At 39.3% G+C, this 22,809-nt stretch overlaps 1 protein-coding gene across 2 annotated transcripts in view; it reads right to left on the reverse strand.

Annotated features, from left to right (window-relative positions):
* Positions 1-22,332, reverse strand: part of TES (testin LIM domain protein) — a 49,169-nt gene extending 26,837 nt beyond the window's left edge. For both annotated transcript variants that reach the window (XM_022582751.2, XM_022582743.2), the window contains exon 1: positions 22,175-22,332. In XM_022582751.2, the coding sequence (XP_022438459.1) occupies positions 22,175-22,201 (27 nt within the window). In that variant the 5' untranslated portion in view covers positions 22,202-22,332. The remainder of the gene's footprint in view (positions 1-22,174) is intronic.
* Positions 22,333-22,809: the final 477 nt, after the last annotated feature.

The following is a 22,809-nucleotide window of genomic DNA, read 5'->3' on the forward strand; positions in this document are numbered from 1 at the left end:
AGGCTAAGTTATAATCCAGAGTGCAATGTGTTCTCTAATCCTGTTCAATCCAATTTAGATGATAAAATTGCACCCCAGCACACACATCCCTACTGGTGTGAGGCAACTTTCTTCTGCTTTTGTTCCCACGCCAATTTAGGCATCCAGGCATCTGCTACCCTCCCTTTAACAAGTCAAACATATATCAAATGAAGTAAAATGTACGGATTTTACTCTGTAGTAAAATAAGTTTCAGAGCCAGAGCTGCCCTAGGCACAGTTTCTCAAGACCTATTCCGAGACCTTTTGGGCAGAGGTCACAGGAGCTGGGATTCCCCAACTCTTCTTAGTCTCAGTTTGAGGGTCTGGAACCCCATCTGTCCTAAGGGCTCAGCCAATTTCTCTTCCTCCTTACTCTGTGTTCAGGATTCCCTTAAGTCCAGGATCCAGAATTCTTCTCACTATACCTTGTCCTTGCCCCTACCCGCAGCACAGACTGCATCCTTTGGTCAGGGTCCTTCTCTTTCCTCAAGAGCCATGGCTGTTACTCTTAGACATCCGGATCTTACCGGTTAGTTTCTGCCCAGGTTTCTGGGCTGGAGAATTCTTGGTGAGGGATGAGAACAGGGAAGGTGTTATTTAATGATACCCATGGTGTGTGGGAGGGGGTGGTAGAGAGGAAGGGAAGTCCAGAAAGTATTAGCTCCTCAGCTAAGGTAGCCTGGCTGCTTCGAACGTGAAGTTCAGATCCTTGGAGTAATATAGACACCAATATATGTATGCTCATATGTCGTATGTCACGAGAATTAGCTACACCAGGTATTAAGGAAATGATCAAGAATTACATGGCTAAACAGTGAAAATGTAGAAAGAGCACTGGAAGAGAGTCAGGAAAACTGTGATCTGGCCCCAAGGTATTATATCACTGCCAAGTCCAGTGATTTTAGAAGTCATTTTTCTTCTTTAGGCTTCATCTATGTAATGAAGGAATTGAACTAGATCAATTCCAAGACACCTTTTAATTCTAAAGTTATGACTGAAAATCATGTTTCAGATTAACTTCATCTTAGTTGTTATTCAGCATGGTCATCTGCTCAACATTTAAACACTAAATAGAAAATAATTATTTGAGAAAGCTAATATATTATTGGCTCTTACAGGTCAGAATCATTTGGAATTCAGCTTGGAATAGTAGTTTATAAAGTACACATAGGAAACAAAAAATTTACGTTCTGAGGGATAAGACACAGTTCTGTTGCACATAATTATTTCAACAGCAAATGTGATATAGTATTCCCTGCAGAGTCAATGCTTGGTGCCTGAAAACACATGTTTTTTCGTAAGCACACAAGTCCCAAAGCTGTCTTCTTCATATCATTTTAGTAACGCATTCTGGTCAGCATCAATACAAGGTTATGACAGATTAATTTTTCTTCTTCGGTGTCCAAGAAAACAGGTTCTTTGGATTGACTATATTTGGAAAAACTACAGTCACGCTTTAGGAATACCTATCAAGGTCCTTTGAAAAAATAAAAATGACGTATAATATTTATTCTGAAACACTAGTCATAGACAAGTAAGAGTTTTAAAATATCCTTAATTATAGGATCCAGATACTAAGCTTATAGCACTATGATCTGTGCCTCCAAACATCCATCATCTCCTGCTTATTTTAGAGTAAGAAATGGGAATGGGTTCAATTTCTCCATATTCATAATTTCAGGCAACCAGATAGGTTGGCAACATTTCAAGTGACCCTTATGACCCAGGAAAGGGTACTGCATGTCAGATACTTTAAAGAAAGAGGAAAGAAGAGTAGAGAACATCTGGTATTTCAAACACAGTCTGAGTTGATTTGGATACAATTTGGGTCTGGAAGATATTATTCAGTATTCATGGTGAGATCATCTGATTCATGCCGTTTTCATAACCAAATTTCCCTCTGGAGCAAAAAATCATATGTGGTTACTAAACAAGCAAGTGTTACTAAGACTTCTTTAATCATCTTGGAATGAAGCTGACCAAGGTAGATTATATGAAATACACATATATTCTCTCTCTCTGTATACGTGTATCTCTATTCATCTACCTATACATATATATGTATACATACATGCATTCATATTACACTCTTAGGCATTTTAGATCTTGTTCACACGAATGAATATTCTGGACAAAGGAACTGCATTTCTATAATAATAATTCCTCTCAGCACGTGGCTCTTTTAGAAACCTGGTATAATCTGTGAACTTCCCCCCACCCAAACCCAAATCGATATGTTTTCATTAATCTCTCTGACAGATTTTAAACAGTTTTAGATTTTTAGCTCAATGCCTGTTTCACATTATCTACTAAGATTTTCAGTAACCACCCCCCATAGGAAAAAAAAAAAAAAGGTTAGGTTGCATAGAAAACCAGACTTAAAAGTAAAAAGAGAGGCATCCTTTAACTTCTATAGTTTGCCAAGTGTTTTAGGTGAGAACACTTTATAGGTGAGAATAATTTATTGTGATTAAGAGCCACGATTAATCATTCCTACTAAAATTGCTGTTATCTTTTCCTTTAATCATAAGAACGAAAACGTCCCATCTCTCACTTACTCAAGTCTGAAATACATGAGAACAAGAATGAAGAAAAAGTCGTTACTTAGTCACCCACTTAGTCACTTAGTCACAAGGCCTTCTTTATCCTCGTCTAAGCCATGCTTTTTAGGTCCCTGTCTTTTCTGGTCTCTTCTCTAAAACCTACAGTTTCCTCCTTCATCTCCACTCCACAGTTCGTGTTCAAACTTCTATCACATCAACCTGGGAACATACTCTCCAAACTAATCACTCCTTTCATATAATGTCATAGTGCTGCTCCCAAAATTATTTTAATAAAACCCAAAGATGATCATAACATTCCCCTTGTTAGATATTTTTAATGAGTGCAGTGAATTTCACATGTCTTAGCCTGGCAGAGAGAAAAAAGCCTTTTCAACCTGGCACCACCCTTGCTCCTACAGCTCCCTTCCTCACACCCCTCCCCTCCAGCCGTGCTCTGCTTCTAGACGAGCTTTCTCCTTGCCTGGATCTCATTCCTCTTCTCCATCTGGTAAAATGCTACTCTCTATACATGCAGTTCAAACAGCAGTTACTTGGTGATACCTTCCTTGAACTATCCTCGGCAAAGTTCTTCTGAATTCCTATTGGTCTTGGTTCAAATTCTATTATTTAGTCCCTTTTTTCTATACTATGACATCCATTTACCCCACTAGACTGTGAGTTTCTTGTTCATATTTGAATTCCTGATGCCTGCTACACAGCCTGAGATTTGTAGAAATGCCAAAAAGTGTTATCTATTTATTTAATACTTGTTTTAATTATCAAATGATCTATGACATAGCACCTTTACCCCAAGGAATTCCCATTGCTTTTCACAAGAAAAATAAAAAATTTTTTAAAAAACGGCTCTAGGGCTTCCCTGGTGGCGCAGTGGTTGAGAGTCCGCCTGACAATGCAGGGGACAGGGGTTCGTGCCCCGGTCCGGGAAGATCCCACATGCCGTGGAGCGGCTGGGCCCGTGAGCCATGGCCGCTGAGCCTGCGCTTCCGGAGCCTGTGCTCTGCAACGGGAGAGGCCACAACAGTGAGAGGCCCACGTATCGCAAAATAAATAAATAAAATAAAATAAAATAAAAGGGCTCTGGCAGGGGTGATGGTGATAATAAGAGCAATGGCAAATATTTATTGAGCAATTATATTATCAGGCATGGTTATAAGATTTTTACACGGATCATCTCATTTTATACTCATAACAATTCTATGAAAACTATTCATTATTATCTGCATTTTCATCCAGATGAAGACTAAAGCAGAAAATTGTTAACGGGCCCAATGTCAGTTGCATTGCCGAATGCCTGTTCTTAACCTCCAGTGCCTAAACATAGGTCATGAACATGGAAAGACCCTGGGTTAGATAAATATTTAGTAACTAATTTTTTTAAATAGAAAGAAATATAATTTTAACTTGAGATCAAAATATTATAGCCAAGAATAAAATAATCAATGAAGGGTCTTTAGTTTTCAAGACCACTTATTCAGAAGTAAGTGGGAATAAAACTCTTCATAGCAGATTCTAGGATTCATTTCCACATCCCTTCAGCTTTTCAGCACATGAAGTACAAAGCCAGAGCCCTACATGATGAATTTGTATCATAAAATCCACTGTGAGACAAATGGACTGACACCTTTTTGTTCACACATAGTAGTAAATCATCACTAACAAATCATTGTGATAGGAAAGAAAAGGAAAGTGATCTTTCAGTCTAAGTAGTTTATAATAAATTCTCTTCTGGAGGTACTGGGTCAATCTTCCTGGAACTTTAACAAATTAAATAGATAACTCCCACCCAGTCTTCCCCTACATTTCTTAGGTCAGTACCAGTATTAGGTAAGTGATACAAGGACTGTAACCAAGGCAACCTGTCTACTTCGATCTGGGATGTAATCAAATTGCAGCAGATTACCTAAGACATCCATACAACTTCAATAAATATGGTAACGTTTTTGATGAAATTCAGAGGTAGATCCTGCTGCTTTTTTCTAGGAAACAATAATGAATTTTAGTTTTGGTAGGATACCTTGAAGCGATTCTAATTATGCTTTTTCTTAATGAGCACTGGTAGTTGTGAAGGTGGAAGTGGTAGGAAAAATACCTCAACCACCATTTGTTAAGATGTTAATACCTACCAGGCACAATACATACATCACCTTATGAAACTCTCAAGACAACCTGTGGGAAAGTGTTATCACTCCTATTTCACAAATAAAGACACTGAGACTTGGACAGATTAAGAAATTTGTCTAAGATTGCCCAGCTATCTTGTTGGCAATATGCCAAGTGCAGAGCTGAGATTTGAATCTTGGCATTTCTAACTCTAATTCCTGAGCTCTTGACTATAAAGTCACCACTTTTTTTCTCCAAAATGAGAGTTTGAAGATAATAATTTAAATGAGTAATATGCCTCATCTGTAACTTCTGTAGAACAATAGATTTTGATCTGAAAGACTGCTCATTCGTCACCAGCCAGGAGTTCTCCTTCCTAGACAAACCTGAGACTGATTATAAGAAACCTGTGTCAGCTGCACTAACACTGAATGCCCTGAGGTGATGCCCTCACGCACACAAGAGGGCCCTCAAAAGAATGGGTCAGGAGTCAAGGAAAATATCCAGGGTCCTGATGCAAAATAGGTGTCTTCCAATGTTATAGCAAGAGAAAAAATGTTTTAAAAGAAACAACGAAATACAAATGAACATACTGAATCTCAGAGTTGAAAGATCTTTATTCAAAACATGGAGACATCACTAGTACTCAAAATGACTTACTGCATTATAGAAACGAATCCATACATTTATGCAGTGTCCAGGGGTTACATAATGAGGCAAAAACTGCAATAATTCTTTTCATTTTTTTTTCAAATCGCTAAATTCCTAGATTTATAATGGAAAACCTCTGTATTAATTGCAAATTACCCTAAAACTTAGGGGCTGAAAATAACAAATATTTGTCATCTCATAGCTTTCTGTGGGTCAGGCAGGTGGGAGTGCCTTACCTAGGTGGGCAGGCTCAGGGCCTCTTGCAAGGTTGCAATCAGGGGTCAGCTAGGGCTGCAGCCATCTCAAGGCTCGACTGGAAGGAGATCCACTTTTAAGCTCTCTCACATTGGCACCTGTGACATGGCAGCTGGTTTTCCCAGGGGCAAGTGGTCCCACAGAGAGTGAGAGTACCCAAGACAGAAGCTGCAGTCTTTAACCTTGAAAGGGGTATACCATCACATCTGCCATGTTATATTCCTTGGCAGCAACTGACCAGGCCCAGCCCACACTCAAGGGAAGGGGAATGTACAGGAGTATGAATTCTAGGAGGTGGGGATCAATGGGGGCCACCTTAGAGACTGTCTACCACGGCCTCTATTCTGTTTTGATTTTAAATACTAAGCGATTTGTGATGACAGACTTTACAAAGGGAGAGGATATAGGGTGTGCTTATCTACAACCCCTGACTTTATTTTTTTCCATTTCAAATATTTAAATGTGTCTTCACCCCAACTGGCATAGTAACACAAAACTTTGCTCATTCATTTATAAATGCTCTTATTCTCCTCAATTTAACTGTTCACTCAGTCAAGATCAGGGAACAGTCTTCCAGAAGACAGGGTAGAATATGATTTTTAGTCTCTAAGTCTTATTCTCTAACCATCTCAATGTATATACATACACACTTGTGTGCACACATACTTGTGTTTTAGAACACAGCCACAAACCAGAATACAAAATATCAGGTTTGACTAGCAAGAAATTTCTAGAAATATATTTAAGAGAAAAATTTCACAATTTTTATATGTCATAGTCCTCCTTAATGAATAGAGAATAAAACTGGAAGAAGACTGATATAAACCTTATTCTATTACATAACTCTTCTGGTGATGGAAAGTAAAGGAAAAAATATATAGCACTTCTTTGTGATATCAGAATGTAAATTACTTGATTCAAATTAGGTAGTATTTATAGTCACCAGTTCATAACCAACTTCTCAGTACTGTATACTTTTTCGAAACCTAATGTATCCTCACCGTATTATTAGGGACAAAATAATTTAGATTTTTTTTAAGAGACTGCACTTATTTTAGGTAGCAAATTATAAAAAGAAATGTATTGTGTCTGTTCAGTTTATGCTGGCTCCTTATAAACGTTTTTCAAACTGACTACTATCAAATTATTTTTAAACTCTTACCTAAAGGCAGTCACTTGAGATGTTCACCAATAGAATACCTCTTCTGCGAATTCTACTCAAAAAGGGCCTCCTCCTAACTCTGTTACTTTGAGAAAGACAATGCAGGCTATAAAAATGTCACAGGCTACAACTGCTGATGAAATGGCTTCTTAATTAGGATAGGCTGAACTCTGGCTCAGTGGAAAGACTCCGTAATGCATCTGCTTTTATACACAGGTCTCAGAGACTCCCAATTATTAGCTATAAAAGGGATTTTAAAAACTTGATTCCAAAAGCCATCTGTAGGAGTCTCTTAAAAGAATTTAGATCATGACAAACAGTTCTAATTTGGTCTTGTCACTACTTCCACAGCTGGCTCTAAAGAGTGGATTCCACAGATAGTGCTGTGTATTGAGAAGCCTTTAATAAGACTGCATATCCCAAAACTTGAATATTACCATCATTGTTTACCAGGCCTAAGGGCTACAGTATTATTTCTTTAGGAGTAACCTGTTATAGGAGTGGGGTGAGGATAACTATACAATTAAGTGATTATTGCCACTAATTGCCTATCTAATCAGAGCACACGCAGGAAAAGAGGACAGTACAGGCATGTTTTCAGAGCCAGAATGAAGGGAAAGGCCTGTGGCACTGGCTGAGAGAGCTGTTAGAGAAGGATGCCCAGGGAATCATGAGCATCCAAAGGAACCTGGAGAGAAAAGCCCAATGGAGAGAAGGCTTTCACAGAAAATTGGGGGTAAAAGGCACAAAAAGACAATCTTCTCATTTTCCACTTTTGCCCAGGATTGGCATTCAGGTGTATTTAAAGCAAAAACAAAGTCTTATAGCACAGATAGGGGTCTTGTAAACTGGGAAAGGAAGGGAGAGATACAGAAACCCTACTGCCAGATGCCTTATGCTTATTTACTTATTGTTCAGCCTTTTCACACCACCCCTTACTCTGGAAAAAATGAATTATGTTTATATGATGTGTTGTGTAAACATAAGTGCCTTAACTAATTTTTGATCCATCTTCTGATTTTTGATCTATTAGAGAAATGGTTTAGATTCACATGCTTTTTGTTCTATATTTAAACTATAGCCCAAGGACTTTGTCACTACAAAAGGTACACAGACATCATCTTAGATTTGTCTAGGGTTCAGGGGAAATAGACAACTTTCAAAATCAAAATTAGATTTGACTAGGTTAGAAAGGGGGCCCATTCTCAAGTAACCAATGATGTCAGGGAAGCTACAGTGTCCTGATTCTTTACTCTTTCTTATGTACAGAGGGCTATGAGGGTAATTCAGAGTGAGAAAAGCCTTCTCTAAGACCTTTTCCATAGCTTTCACTGTGGGAGGCTGAGAAGACTTACATCCTAGCAATAGAGGGGGTATAAGTTACGATCTGTTGCCTAACAAACCACCCTTAAACATCGTGGCTTAAAATAACAATCATTTATTCTGTAGTTTCCGGTCATGATATTCTGCTCATGCTTCTGCAGTTTAACACCTTGGACTGGGTTCAGCTGGATAGTCCTTCTGGTCTGAGCTGGGCTCACTACATCTGTAGTCACCTTTCAGGTGAGCTAGGGACAGCTAATATAGGGGAACCTCAGCTGAGATGTTTCATCTTTTCTATGTCATCTTTCATCCTCCAGTGGGCTGGACTAGGCTAGTTCACATGATAGTAGCAGGGTTCCAATAAAGTAGTTAGAAGCAAACAGGCCCTCGTGAGGGCCAAGCCTGCAGCACACACAACATTAGTTCTACCACTGTCTACCAGCAGCCCAGATTCAAAGGGTAGGAAAATAGACTCCATTTCTTAATGGGAGGTGCTGCAAAGAATTGTAGCCATTTTTGCAATTTACCCCAAAAACTCTGAGGAAGATTCTATTCAGGAAAACATACCTATTTCCTATACTGGACCAAAGTACCTGGTAATGTTAAATCAAGTGCCCCTGCTAGGGAACCTAATTAATATAGCTTTGAAATCTTTCCCATAATGACTAGCACATGGCATGTACTCAAACAAGTACTAGAAACACTTACAAATTTTTATCATAAAAAATTAAAATCAAAATAATTTGCAAATTATAAAAAGGAAAAAATGAAATCTAGTAATTTAATAAATTCCAGTTATTGAATTTTAAATATTTCTTTGTGTCCAACAAAGCATCAAGTATCAATAATTTTCTGAAAGCGTGTTGTCATAAAATTCTTGATGATAGATTCAGGTACCTGTTAAATGGTTTGACGATCTATGCAGGATTTTCTTCCCTCTAAATTGGATTTCTTGATAATGATTATGATACATCTATTTATTGTATGTGCAGGCATCATACTTTGTGCTTTAAAATGTTCATGTCAATTATTCTTATACCCCTATGAGATAGATGGCTGCAATACATTTTCAGATAAAGATCCTGAGGATTAGAGGGTTAAATAACTTTGCCAAATTCACATAGCCAGTAAGTGCCAAGGCTAAGACTGAACCCAGAATTCTAAGGCTGATAACCTTCCTGCAATTCTGGTTCTCCAAACATTTACTTATTGATACTAAGGTCTAGATAACTAAACAAAACCGATCAGAGAACATTAATAATAACACTGATCAAGTACTCTCTATATGTCAGGCACTGTTCTAAGTGTTTACAAGCATTACTTTATTTAATCTCACAATAACCCAATAAGGAGGTATTATCTATGTTTTACCGATAAGTCCCCTAAAGCCAAGGAGGCTAAGAAACTTGTCCGAATTTCTAGGGGAGTGTCAAACTGGGATTCAAACCTATGAAAGTTCTGTTCTTCTCCCTCTAAACTCCCTGTGTTCCAGAGGAGTGGGCAACAGTGGTCCACTGGATGATTCCATCCTCTGGCTTAATTTCATCTGGTCCATGAGAAAAGTGCCAACAAATAACATCTCAATTGTTTTTACCTGTGACATCTTAAAAGAAATACGGATATTAAGCCACTCAAATCTGTCTTGCCTCCCTCTACCATTAATTTCTGCCTATTTCTCTTGAGATAATTTTCTATTCTGCTACCACTGGCAGAGTCTAACACATGGCATCATTTGAATATCTGTAGAATCTATTTCCAATTTGTTGTAGTATTTCAAAGGTCAGATTTTTTAACTCCTCTTAAAAACCTTTGGCAACTTGACATTTTCCAAAGAAATGAGTTCTACATTTCTTCATATGGAGATCATATGACCTAGCTGGGGTGAATTTGGAGAAGTCTGTTAGTCTCAAAACTAACAGAAGAGTGACTAAATGAAAAAAAGAACCCTCTAAAAATCAAGTAAAGGATACCCCAAGGTCAACTTTCCTTTATAGTTTTTCAGAAGGGTCAAAGACTACCCTGCTTTGAAATACCAGCTGTCTATGAAACTGTGCAGAATATCTTCTCAGAATGGACTCCTGATACATGAGAGAACTTCAGAAAAGTACACTTACACCCCCAAATTAAAAAAAAAAAAATCCCACTATAGAATATGTGATAGGCTGAAGTAATGATCCCAATTCTTCATTCCCAGGTAGTTATTAAACATCCACACCCTTGCCTCATAGTCATTAAACTGGACTTTTCCTCCCCTTGAGTTTGAACTTGGACATGTGACTGCTGTGACACAAGCAGAGGCTTAAAATGTGCTCCTGCAGTTGGACATGCCCGCTATTGCTCCAAACTTTTGCTTAAGATATCCAATGATCTAAGGAAGATGAAAGATACGGGGAGCCAACGTAGTCCCAACCCACAGCTTGGAACCAAGCCCAGACTATATCAGCTAGACTCCAGTGAAATTTCCTCCTCTACCTCAAGAGATGACAAAGTGTATTAAATAAGAATCAAGGGCTTCCCTGGTGGCACAGTGGTTGGGAGTCCACCTGCTGAGGCAGGGGACATGGGTTCGTGCCCTGGTCCGGGAAGATCCCACATGCCGTGGAGCAGCTGGGCCCGTGAGCCATGGCCACTGAGCCTACGCTTCCGGAGCCTGTGCTCCACAACGGGAGAGGCCACAACAGTGAGAGGCCCGCGTACCACAAAAAAAAAAAAAAAAAATAAGAATCAAGATTAGGATAAAGATATAGATTCTCAGCAGTAGGTTAGGTTCCTGTACAAGCTCAGTGGCACACTTCCTAAATTCAAACCTGAAATCTAGGTAAGTCACAAATCACTACAGATCATGTACCTTGGCTTTGTTTTAGAAGCCTCAACACTGAAAATGTTACGGTGTGAATACCAAGGGTTTATCGACTTTTTGCATCCTTGTTTCTTTGGTTCATTTATTTATTCTTCCTGGAATTCCTTCTTTGCCTACTGAAACCTTATTTATCCTACAGAAGTTAGTTTGAATGTTGTTTCCTCCATAATGTTGTTCCCAATCTACCCAATTAAATTACTTCTGCTTCTGAAACTTCATAATACAGTAGCCACCCCATATCCACATTTTTGCTTTCTATGGTTTCAGTTATACACGGTCAACCATGATACAAAAATATTAAATGGAGGGCTTCCCTGGTGGCGCAGTGGTTGGGGGTCCGCCTGCCGGTGTGGGGGGCACAGGTTCGTGCCCCGGTCCAGGAGGATCCCACGTGCCGTGGAGCGGCTGGGCCCGTGGGCCGTGGCCGCTGGGCCTGCGTGTCCGGAGCCTGTGCTCCACAGCGGGAGAGACAGCGGCAGTGAGAGGCCCGCGTACCGCAAAAAAAAAAAAAAAAAAAAAATATATATATATATAAAATGGAAAATTTCAGAAATAAACAATTCCTAAGTTTTAAATTGCATTCTGAGTAGTGTGATGAAATCTCCAGCCTTTGCTCAGTCCTGCCTTGGATACGAATCATCCCTTTGTCCAGTTTATCCAGCTAGGTAGTCACTTAGTAGCCAACTTGGTTATCAGACTGACTGTTGCAGTACATTGCAGTGCTTGTGTTCAAGTAACCCTTATTTTTACTTAAACACATTATTGACTGGAGACGTATTAATTAGTGTTTTGTTACCGGAACGTTATTGACCGAAGATGTATCAATACGTTTTTAGACAGTGGTACAATTAACATAACATGAGAAGTTGTTAGAGCTTAAAATTGATCAAGGGTTCATTATACAACTTATGATTGTCGTTATCATTCACATTTTGCTCCGTTAGGTTTTTGTTCCAATCTTGTGTATATTATAAACGTAAAACTTTCAAAAATGATGCATTGCGAAATGTTGAGTGAAGAAGAATTTTTCGGTGAATTTTATGCAGATACTTTCTCTGACTGTCTGAGCGACATATATACTAGTGTCTCAGAAAATGATAGTTCTTCATAATATAGTTCTGATTCAGATGATGTGAATATTAGACCAACAAAAAGACAAAAAAACCTTAGTGATCTATTCTGATACGGAATGTGAAAATGAAACGCACAGTGCTAGAGAATGCTCCTTTGCTTCTACAGAAGAGTGGATTGAAGACAGCATTTCATGAAAACTGGAAGAATTTACAGGTGTGTCACGTGTAACTATAGACTGTAATAACCTGCAAAGTGTTAGTGAAATAACAGAATTAATTTTTGGCCAGCCAAAATAAAAATCGCTGGCCAAGCGCAGAAGCAGCGATGATAGCAATTCGGATCTGCCAAACAGGAGCCTTAAAGTGCTTCCTTTAGGTGAAAAGGTGAAAGTTCTCCACTTAACAAACAAACAAACAAACAAAAATTGTATGCTGATGCTGCTAAGATCTATGGTAAGAAGGAATCTTCTATCCATGAAATTGTGAAGAAGGAAAAAGAAATTCATGTGTTGCTGTCGCACCTCAAACTGCAGAAGTTATGGCCACACAGTGCAAGCTAATTGCTTATTTAAGATGGAAAAGACATTAAATTTGTGGGTGGGACACACAAACAGAAAACATGTTCCAGTTGGTAGTAACATGTGGCACCAGAAAGCAATAGAGCCCACATGAAGACTTCAGCAAGGGATCCCCTAAAATGTGTTAACAGCATTTACTGCAAGTAAGGGATGGTTATAAAGATTCAGGAATAGGTTTGGACAGAAAAATATAAAAATTACTGGAGAGGCTGCATCTGCCAATAAAGAAGCCACTGCTGAATTTGTGGCAGAGTTGAAGAAGTTAATTAAGGAGAGAGGCCACATCCACAAAACTTTTATTACTACAGCATATTGCTATAATTTTTCTATTTTATTATTATTGTTGTTCATCTCTTACTGTTGCCTAATTTATAAATTAAACTTTATCAAAGGTATGTATGTATAGGAAAAAGCAGTATATATAGGGTTTGGTACTATCTGGGGTTTCAGGAATCCACTGCGGGTCTTGGAACATATTCCCCGCAGATAAGCGGGGGGATACTGTAGTTGTCTATTCCTATTATTGCACTGCTACAAAGTGTGGCAGTCTGCAAACTGTTGGTTACCAGTCTGTGATCAGACATAGAAAGAAACTGAGAGAAAGCAATTAGGAATTGTTAAGCAATTTGACAGTAGCTTTATGTCTGATATACTTATTTTTTTAAAAATTGGCCTCGTATTTGTCTTTTTTTCCTTTTAGTAATTCATTTTTTGTTTGTTTTAAAAGTATCGGCCCATGACAGATTCAGAGTTTTGAAAAAATGGTTCTTCAACATAGATATTTTGAGCAACACTGTATTACAGCATACAGCACTTATTTCATTCTATCTAGCACGGTAGTTAACGTACATGTCTTGCCCACTAGCTAGCTTGCCTACCTTCCTTCTTTTATCCACCAAAGCTGACATCACAGTATTTTGGGGGATACAAGCTCCACAGGTAATATTGATAGAAAAGGAGTTGAGATTCTGTAGTCTTACATTTAAACTAAACTTTTAATATTCTCTATGAAAAACAGAGGGTGACTTTGTTTTGTTTAACCCCCGATTATTTTTATTGTAGGCCAGTACCCCATGAAGGAAATATATTCTTTACCTTTACTTTGTGACTCATTCTATCAAGATTTCTATGATGTTACACTTACAGAAATAAAAATCCACCTAACATTTGCCTAATCATTTTGCAATGAAACATGATATCACTTCATCTTCAAACAAAGCACAGGCAAGTTCATGGTGGCGGCAGACTTATTAATGGACTCAGCACCAAGGCATTGGTGCTAGGCTTTCAGCCTCTTTTTTGCTAGGCTCACTGTTCAGATAAGAACCTTTATAACCAACAGACAACCTGAAACCCCTTTTTAAAATCTGTATGGTGGTCAGAATGTCACTGTAATAAACACAGGCTGAATCATTTGTGATTTGAGGATGATCCAGCCTCATTCAGAGATTAATTATATTTATATACTGGGAGCCTGGCTGTCATTTGGCAGATAAGCTCTCAGCAATGCTCAATGCCTGGCTTCTCCTACAGTTCCCCGCCTCAAGCCATGCTCAAACCCAAGCAGTCCTGCTTTCTTGGCAGACTAGCCAAGGATAAGAGAAATTGGCAATCCTGAGCTATGCTCTTCTCCTTTGTTGAATATGACCGAAATAAAAGTAATGGTACCTAGAATCAACCAGTTTTTATAGCTAAATACTCATTGTGATAGAAACATGAAACACTTTCATAGCACTGTTCCCAAATTACACCAAGTAAGTTTCTTTTCGTTCTTTCCTCTATCACCTTCTGTTCTTTCTTAATGTTCTTGTCACTGGCAATGAACAGTGATTAAAGTGGTTGAGAAGAAAGAAAGAAAAGTAATTAAAAAGTCATTTTAGGGTCACAGCATGAACTTTCATTAGAAAATTACAGTCAGGCATATTATTATCTAATTTCCTATTATTCAAGTAGGGAGTTAGGTAGATCAGGTACTTAGAAAAATAAGCGAAACCAAATATGACTTGAGCTCTTTTATAGGAGAATCAAAGATTGGAGCTAGACAGCTGAAAAGCATAACCTCTAAATTTAATCCTCTAATAACAGTGCTTAAGGCAAGTTTTAATACATGGATTTTACTCAAAGACTAGGGGTGAATTTATCAATTATCAAACTATTTTTCCTTAAGATCTTGAAAATTTATGAGGTTTCAAAACCCATTTTGAATTTGGTTAGTCTTTTCTCTATTTTCCTCTCCTTGAAAAAGTTGATTTCATAATTCATAATTTATATAATGCTCCCTGAACATCACCACTTTGTAAAAAGCAAAATAATTTCCTAAATGTACTATATATTAATGATCTAATAAACAGATTTTTAAAAGTCATTCTTTCAGGTACCATGACAGTAGTTACCAAACAAAAATTAGTAATGACTGTAAACAGTAAACGCAATACAGGAATGACTCTTGTAGGGCATTTGTAATCAGGCAAAAGACAGTTTGTGTATTTTATAGGTGTAAGATTGTAAATATTTTAGCTTTATCTAATTATGAGCTTTTTCATATTCTAATACATAAAAGCTACCTTCTCATCTCTTTTTCATTTGCCATTACTTAAGATAAATAATAACCCCTAATTACAAAGTTTGCAAAACTGGGAACCAATACCAAGAATCACCACTAAATTAGGATATTCTGGGACTTCCCTGGTGGCGCAGTGGTTAAGAATCTGCCTGCCAATGCAGGGGACATGGGTTCGAGCCTTGGTCCAGGAAGATCCCACATGCCACAGCCTGTGCGCCACAACTACTGAGCCTGTGCTCTAGAGACCACACACCACAACTACTGAAGCCAGCACACCTCGAGCCCATGCTCAGCAACAAGAGAAGCCACCACAATGAGAAGCCCACACACCACAACGAAGAGTAGCCCCTGCTCGCTGCATCTAGAGAAAGCCCGCATGCACCAATGAAGACCCAACACAGCCAAAAGTAAAAAAGTAAATTTATTAAAAAAAAAAAAAAAAAGGACATTCTGTGTTGGAAATCTAATGTACTCCTGACCTGTAAAGAGTTCACTAAGGGGTATAATCCCATTTGTGCTTACTTTCTATCATTTATTTTGTCATTTACTTTTTTTTGCTCTATCATTCCTCTCAACAGTGTAAGTTCTATAATACAAGGTACCTTGCCTTTTTGTTCACACTATACCCCCAGAGTTTAGAACAGTGCTTTGCACATAAACTACTCACATAGTTTTTAAATGACTCATCTTATTTGGGGAGAGATAACTTTTAAAGACAATAAAAGCTCCATTATTTTTCATTTTCCTGTAATTAAGTACCAAGGAAAGTGATACATCATGCCTAGGCTTATTTGACTCATGCTAACAGAGCAGTTTATATGCCTTTGAAGCTTTATACTACAGATTTAAATTAATTAAACTTAATGTCTTCAAATCCCCACAAATATTTAAAAGGCAAACTAATTAAGTAAAAACAAGTTGAAAAAACAGCTAAGATCTATGAAAAAATATTATTTCATTTTTCTCATGGACTTCACAGGAGTATATACATGCCATTTCATTAAAATCACATATATTTATATATTCTTGGCTTGTATGATTTTTAAGCACTGTGGAACACTATTATACTTGGTAAACTATAATGTTTTCCATAGTCAAAAAGAGTAACAGCGTTTTAAGAAATCTTAGAAATCACTTGGTTCCCCTATTGATTTTTTTTTTTTTTTTGCGGTACGCGGGCCTCTCACTGTTGTGGCCTCTCCCGTTGCGGAGCACAGGCTCCGGACGCACAGGCTCAGCGGCCATGGCTCACGGGCCCAGCCGCTTCGCGGCATGTGGGGTCTTCCCGGACCGGGGCATGAACCTGTGCCCCCTGCATCGGCAGGCGGACTCTCAACCACTGCTCCACAAGGGAAGCCCCCCTATTGATTTTTATAGATATGAAAACTGAAATCCAAAGTAGCCAAGATCACAAAAACTAGAGTGGACCCAGATCTACTAACTCTCAGCCCAGAGTGAATTTAATGATATCATACTGATAAACAGGAGTGAGAAAGCTGATATAGTACAGAAGATCCTTCTGTATACTACTACAGCTCTTTACCTATACTGGCACTTACTGACCTTTTCTAATTTCTGAACACATTGTAGTGATCTGGTTTGTAAAAAACATATTCAAATTAGCATGGGGCAAACTACTTCTGGTTCTCAGAAAAAGAACATAGGAAGTAGTACTCTTTTACCAATTTATCATTCTCTTTCTACTAAATAGGCCCCTCAGAGTAACCCTGATGGTCCATGATGTTAATTTCGTGCTCACAATGCTGGTATCATCCTAGAGCTCAGTGAGAGCCTCACAAAATAGTTCAACATTTTGGTGTTTCCTACTGCTTCTCGGTAGCTCTTTAATGAACAGTTCTCTTCCTAGCATTGAACTTATTTTTTTGTTTTTAACTGCTCTATTCTAAGCTGCCTGGTCTGCATTCCAGTGGCACTTTGAGCACTTTGCTGCTAGGAGAAAGAGAGGTTTAGCCTACCATGCTATGTGTAAGGCTTTCTATCAAGTCTGGGCTTCAGCAGGTAGAACAGATTCTTGAACAGGCCAACCATGAGTGCCTCTATACAATTCCAGATGTCATTGGTTGAAATCCCAAAGCAGAGAGCCAAAAGCAGGGTCGCTATTGTTCAGAACCATATTAAGTAGCTAGGAGGCAGCATTATCATTGCTCCCAACAAAAGCTGGGAAGTTGGAAGAATCCAGAAGATACGGTCCAGAATATTATTGGAGCTTATGGAATTTCTTTGACTGTAAAAGTCTCGCAGAAGTTCCTTTTCGTGATATTTTTACTTATTTAGACTTTGTTTCCGTGCAAAGAAGGTCAAAGGCAACTTACACTAAAGGGTATACATATAACCATGGATAAAGTGTAAATAAAATGTAGAAAACCAGTAGGGTGGTAATTTTATTGGAATAGAAACCATTTCTCCAATATAATTCCTTTAAACAAGCCAATAAAAAATGTTGATCAGACCTCAGGTTATTTCTCTTTTTATATTAGGGTACTTCATTCAAACATACATGTAGTGATCAAGGCAAAGGATATCAGAGGACTCAGGCTAGGTGGCATGGTGGGAGTTGCATGGATTCTGAAAACTATGGTTCAAGATCACAGTTAGGTTCTGCCAGTTTCAGATTAATGTATCTAAGCCTTAGTTTCTTTATCCTTAAAGTGAGGCTAAGATCTACTTCATAAATTGCTTTGAACAGCAAACAAAATAACTATACAAGTATAAATAGGATATGAATTTCACTCTCAAGAAGCTTGCAATCTAGGTAAGAAGACTATAATCTAGAGGGAGAAAGTGATGAATGTCCTAAGAGTTATGATGACATACTTTGGGAATACAGAAGAAAGAGATTTTCCATCCAGATAGGAACAAGAAGAAAGATCACCTGGAGGGTGATGTGTGGTGTGGGTAGGGTAAGGAGTGTGTCTTTAAAGATGAGTAGTATTTAGTATTGAAGGTGAGCAAGCAAAGTCAAGGAGAGAGATGATGGTACACGGCTAACAGCCAGCAGAGACATAAATCACTAATTCTACTTCATAGGATAAAGTTAAGGAACAAAATCAATAGATAACCTACTACAGTTCTATTCAAACCAATATTCAGACCAAGTTAGAGAAAGTGACTTTTCATATCCAATTAATGTAATGACTGATACTATGGGTTGGAAGAGATAAAAGCCCCACTGAGGACCACTTTATTCTATACTTGTTCTGAGAGAGTAACTGCCTCTAAGGTAAAGCCCTGGAAGTACGCTGCCCTCCCATTACCCCAAGCCTTGCCAATGATTCTCGCAGAAAGAATGGCTTCAAGCAGAGAATTCAACTGTAGATTTCTGCCTCCAGGTCACCATTTACTTGCCTTTTCCATTCAATCAGGGGCCACCTTAGAGAAAAGGCTCATTCTAATTTCTAATGGAAACAATCTTTGTGGTTCAGTACTCTTTCCAAGCGCAATCACTTGGTTTCATTTTGGTTTTTTGGCAAATGACAGCTTTCAAAACATGTTTGGATGCTGAGAAAGGGGGTTTTTAGTGACTTGTAATCTTTAAAGTACATCTCATCTTTTTAAAATTAAATTAAAGAAACAAAGAGTCCTAAGAAAAAAAAATGCAAGACATCAGGAAGGATCAAAAGATGGAGGTTAGAATGGAGACAAACAATGAATAAGGTGTAAAATTTAAAGCTCTGCAGCAATTCCAGGCAGCATAAGGGAAATTACTAGAGTTCTCTTTCTCTCTGGTATGTTTTTAAAGGGAAAAAAAGTGATTCTCATGGAAGAGTAACACAGAAAGGAAAGAAGAAAACATCTGGCTGTGGGCCATGATTTACCAGTCACCACCAAAATGAGACTCTCTTTCTGCTTCTCAAAGTCCATTGCTTTTTCCAAGCAAACATAGGGTCTACTTACACGAAGTCAATTATAATGAAGAGATCTAGACAAATAACTCAGACGACAGGGCCAATACGTAAAAGTCAAATTCTACTCTAAAATATTATTGAAACAAAAACTCTGTATAACCAAACTAGCTCTCACATCCTAGCAACAGCTCACTTACCTCAAACAAAACAAAATATAGTAAAATCTAATTATAAAAATTCCTTGCCTTTGTGACTGTGTGTTTTAACTGGTAATGAATCCAAATTTATGCCAATGATATGGACACCCAAGTTCTCATTTTATAAACAAAGAATCTTATAATAGTATCATCCACCTAGGTGGTTGTGAAATAAAGACAACCCTTTTAAATTCTTTTTACACAAAATGTTAATGGGAAAGGAAAGTAACATTTGTCAACTGCCTGGAGAAAATTTCTTATGAAAACAACAGTACAAGGGTTTTAGAAGGAAAAAATGCCATGTATCTTAAACTAGAAGTCAAATTTAGTTTTACTTAAATGGTTGTGTCTTTGTTCCAACTTCCAACCATGCTTTTTAAAAGGTACATTCAAACTATTAGTTTTCTTGTATACCCAAGTCAAAAAGAAGGGAGACCTGAAAACTATCTTGCTACCAAAATAGGGTAAGAAGGCTCTGATCATAGATCAGAGATGATCTTGTAATGTTTCCTTCTTCTGGTGTCTTAGAAAGCAATTTCTAAAGGGAATGCAAGTTTCTTTTTGAGATTATGAAATGTGTTCCTGGGACCTCTAAATTCTTTGTGCTGGGAAACATTTTGTTGAATTCACAGAACATTAAGTCTGTCAAGGGTCCTGCACAGACACAGAGGGTATGGTTGGCAGTCAAATTGGACACCTTTGGGATCTTTTAGTACTTTCCAATTTACTAGTTAAGGACTCTGTCCTGAGAATCACCAGTGATGACAAAGTAGTGAAACAAGGATTTGTTACAGTCATGGTATTGTCTGTAAAAGCTTTAAATTTATGGAATCCTTTTTCTTGAGGGTGGGGGAAGGGGAGAAGGAGGATTAGAGAGAAGGATAAGATTCTTGGTTGAAAAGATAACCTTTTAAAGTAAACGGGAGATGGAGGAGAAAAATTACACCATATATCAAGAGCATTACTTATTATAATCCACATTCTAAAACTAAGTAAATTGTTTATAAATAATGTCTGGATTTTTCCCTTCCTAGCACATGTAATTCTTAACTCTGTACTTTCTCCCTCAGGATTACTTGTTCTTTGTCTCAAATAATTTCAAAATCACTTTTGGGTGCTGATTTTTTTTTTTTTCTTATAAGTAGATGTTATTTTTCAGAGCAGTTTTAGGTTCTCAGCAAAATTTAGCAGAAGGGACAGCATTCCCATATATCTCCCTACTCCCTTTCAAAGCTTCCTCCAGTGTCAATATCCCACATCCGAGTGGTACATTTGTTACAAATGATGAACCTACACTGGCACATCATCATCCCCCAACGTCCATAGTTTATTTTAGGGTCCACTCTTGGTGTTGTTCATTCTATGGGTTTTGAAAAATATATAATGACATGTAACCACCATTATAGTAGCATACAGAATAGTTTCACTGCCCTAAAAAAATCCTCTGTGCTTCACGCATTCATTCCTCCCCTCCCAAAGGATGTTGACATTTAAAAAGTAATTTTTGAAGCAATATATGTTTAAGAATAGACAAGACCTCCCAAATTTTTGACAAGTACTAAATTACTCATTCTTTCCCACTTGAAAAACAAAATAAGAAGTGTTCATCAACAGAAGACTAATTAGCGGCAAACAAAATGCTTTCCTAGTAGCAAGCAAAATTAACAAAAAATTTTAGTGTCATCTAAAAGCAAAGAAAATAAGAAACCAAACTGGAAGATAACAGAATGCAATCAGGACTGTCAGAATTTACACTATGTTTTCCCATCCTTTGGATTCCGTTTTGAGTGCCGGTTCTAGCCATAAGGGGCAAACTTTTTTTCCCACCGCAGGTTTTCATTTTTCAACAGCCTCCTGACCTACTATTTTGCACTTGCATACATTTTCAAAAATCCAGTTCTGGGCATGAAACAGAATTAATGCTCAGGTCAGGAACTTTGTCTTTAGAAGATGAAATAATGGCAATGTTGGCAACCCACAGTGGGCAAGAGAAGAAAATTAGGTTCTATTTTTTCCCCTTTTTCTCTCTGCAAAACTTCCTTATTTGATAAGGAGCAGCTAGCTTAAATTTACTGCAAAGTAAATATGAGCAATTCCCTGGAATGAGACCTTTCACACCGAACGTTACACTGGAATGTGACATCAGCATTCCTTTTCAGACACAGTGTGGTCCCCCACCCTTTCTCCCAAGAAACGTAAGGCTCCCCAAATCAGGGAGCGGCTCAGGTAGGGCCGTGGGTACTGACGCCCGGGGGGCAGCCAGGCAGGAAACGTCTCCTGGAGCTAAACCACTGGTGACAATCGTCCTTTGGGGATGGCTGCCAAACAGGGAGAGCATTTTCTTTGGAAGAGGGAGGCAGTGCTTTGGAAGTCAAGTAATGAATGACCAAAGAAAAAATAAAAAACATCAACACCTTTCACGTTATCACCAGCCGCGGGTGCGAAGGAAGCGCATTCAATCAACGCTCACTCTAGAGAGCCTCGGACAGCCGAGCTGGGAGGGGAGGAGGTCTGAGCTGTCAAAGTCACATCAGTGACCCCAAACCACAAAGGCTTAATAAAGTTGAACTTCCTGAGGCAGGAAGAAGTAGTGTCACAGCCTCGCCTTAACACGCCCTAACCTCATCCTTTTCTTTTAGGGAGGCACAGGCGCAGCTGAAACATCTTAAGGAAAGTTTCGAACACTTCCAACCGTTGGACGTGGTTAGACGGGGAGAAATGTCCCGTGCCACCCTCGCGCGCGCGCGCGCTCACGACTCTCCGTCGCTCCCAGGTTTCAGGAGTTTGCGAGGCCGCCGGGGATCCCCTCTACCGGGAGGGTCGGGTACCTGGGCTCCGGGTTCCGGAGACCCAGAGCTGGCTCGGGCCCAGTGGCCCGTGCACCCCACCCGCCGCTGGCAGCCAGAGGGCGGCGCCCCGCGCAGGTGAAGCGGCCGCTGCTCCGCTGCCCGCGCCGCCCTACCTTCTTTACTTTGGCCTCCAAGTCCATATCTGTGTGTCAGAGGGGTTCCTCCTGCTGTCCGGTATCTAACACCCAGGCTCGCCTGGCCTCCGGCACCGCTGCAGGTACTAGGGGAGAACTGCTGGGTCTCCTGCGCCGCTGCCGCAGCCACTCGCCCGGCGCCGTCAAACTTCCGCCGCCCAGTCCGCTACAGACGGCCTGAGGCGGGGACCGGGAACAAAGAGGCCCAGGCAGCCAATGGCAGCCTGGCCCCGCCGGGCAGCCGCCAATCACCGAGCGCCGCACGCACCTTCGCGGCCGGAGCGCGGCGAAGGCAAGGTGAGGGGCGGGGCCCCGTCCGGGGCGGCGCCCTGCAGAGCGCATTTCAGTATCCCTGACCTGGTGTCTGAGGCTGCCCTGGCCTTCAGCCGACCTGCTGGTAAAGAATTGGAACCCAGCCTACCTCCAACTGAAGAAGAGCCCTTCCATTCAGTAAGCTTGTACCTGTTTTTGCTTGGGACCTTGGATATGTGTCCAGCGGAGTATTATATACCACTACTAGCTTCTTGGTTTCTTTTCCTAGCAAAGAAATCGTGGAGGTTGTTAGGGATCCTTGTGATGGGTGTTGCACCCTAATTTCACTATTAAGTTGTGGA

Source organism: Delphinapterus leucas, chromosome 9 (assembly GCF_059928025.1).
Source record: "Delphinapterus leucas isolate spDelLeu-1000000601 "Yukka" chromosome 9, BTC_Dleu_Yukka2, whole genome shotgun sequence".
NCBI lineage: Eukaryota > Metazoa > Chordata > Mammalia > Artiodactyla > Monodontidae > Delphinapterus > Delphinapterus leucas.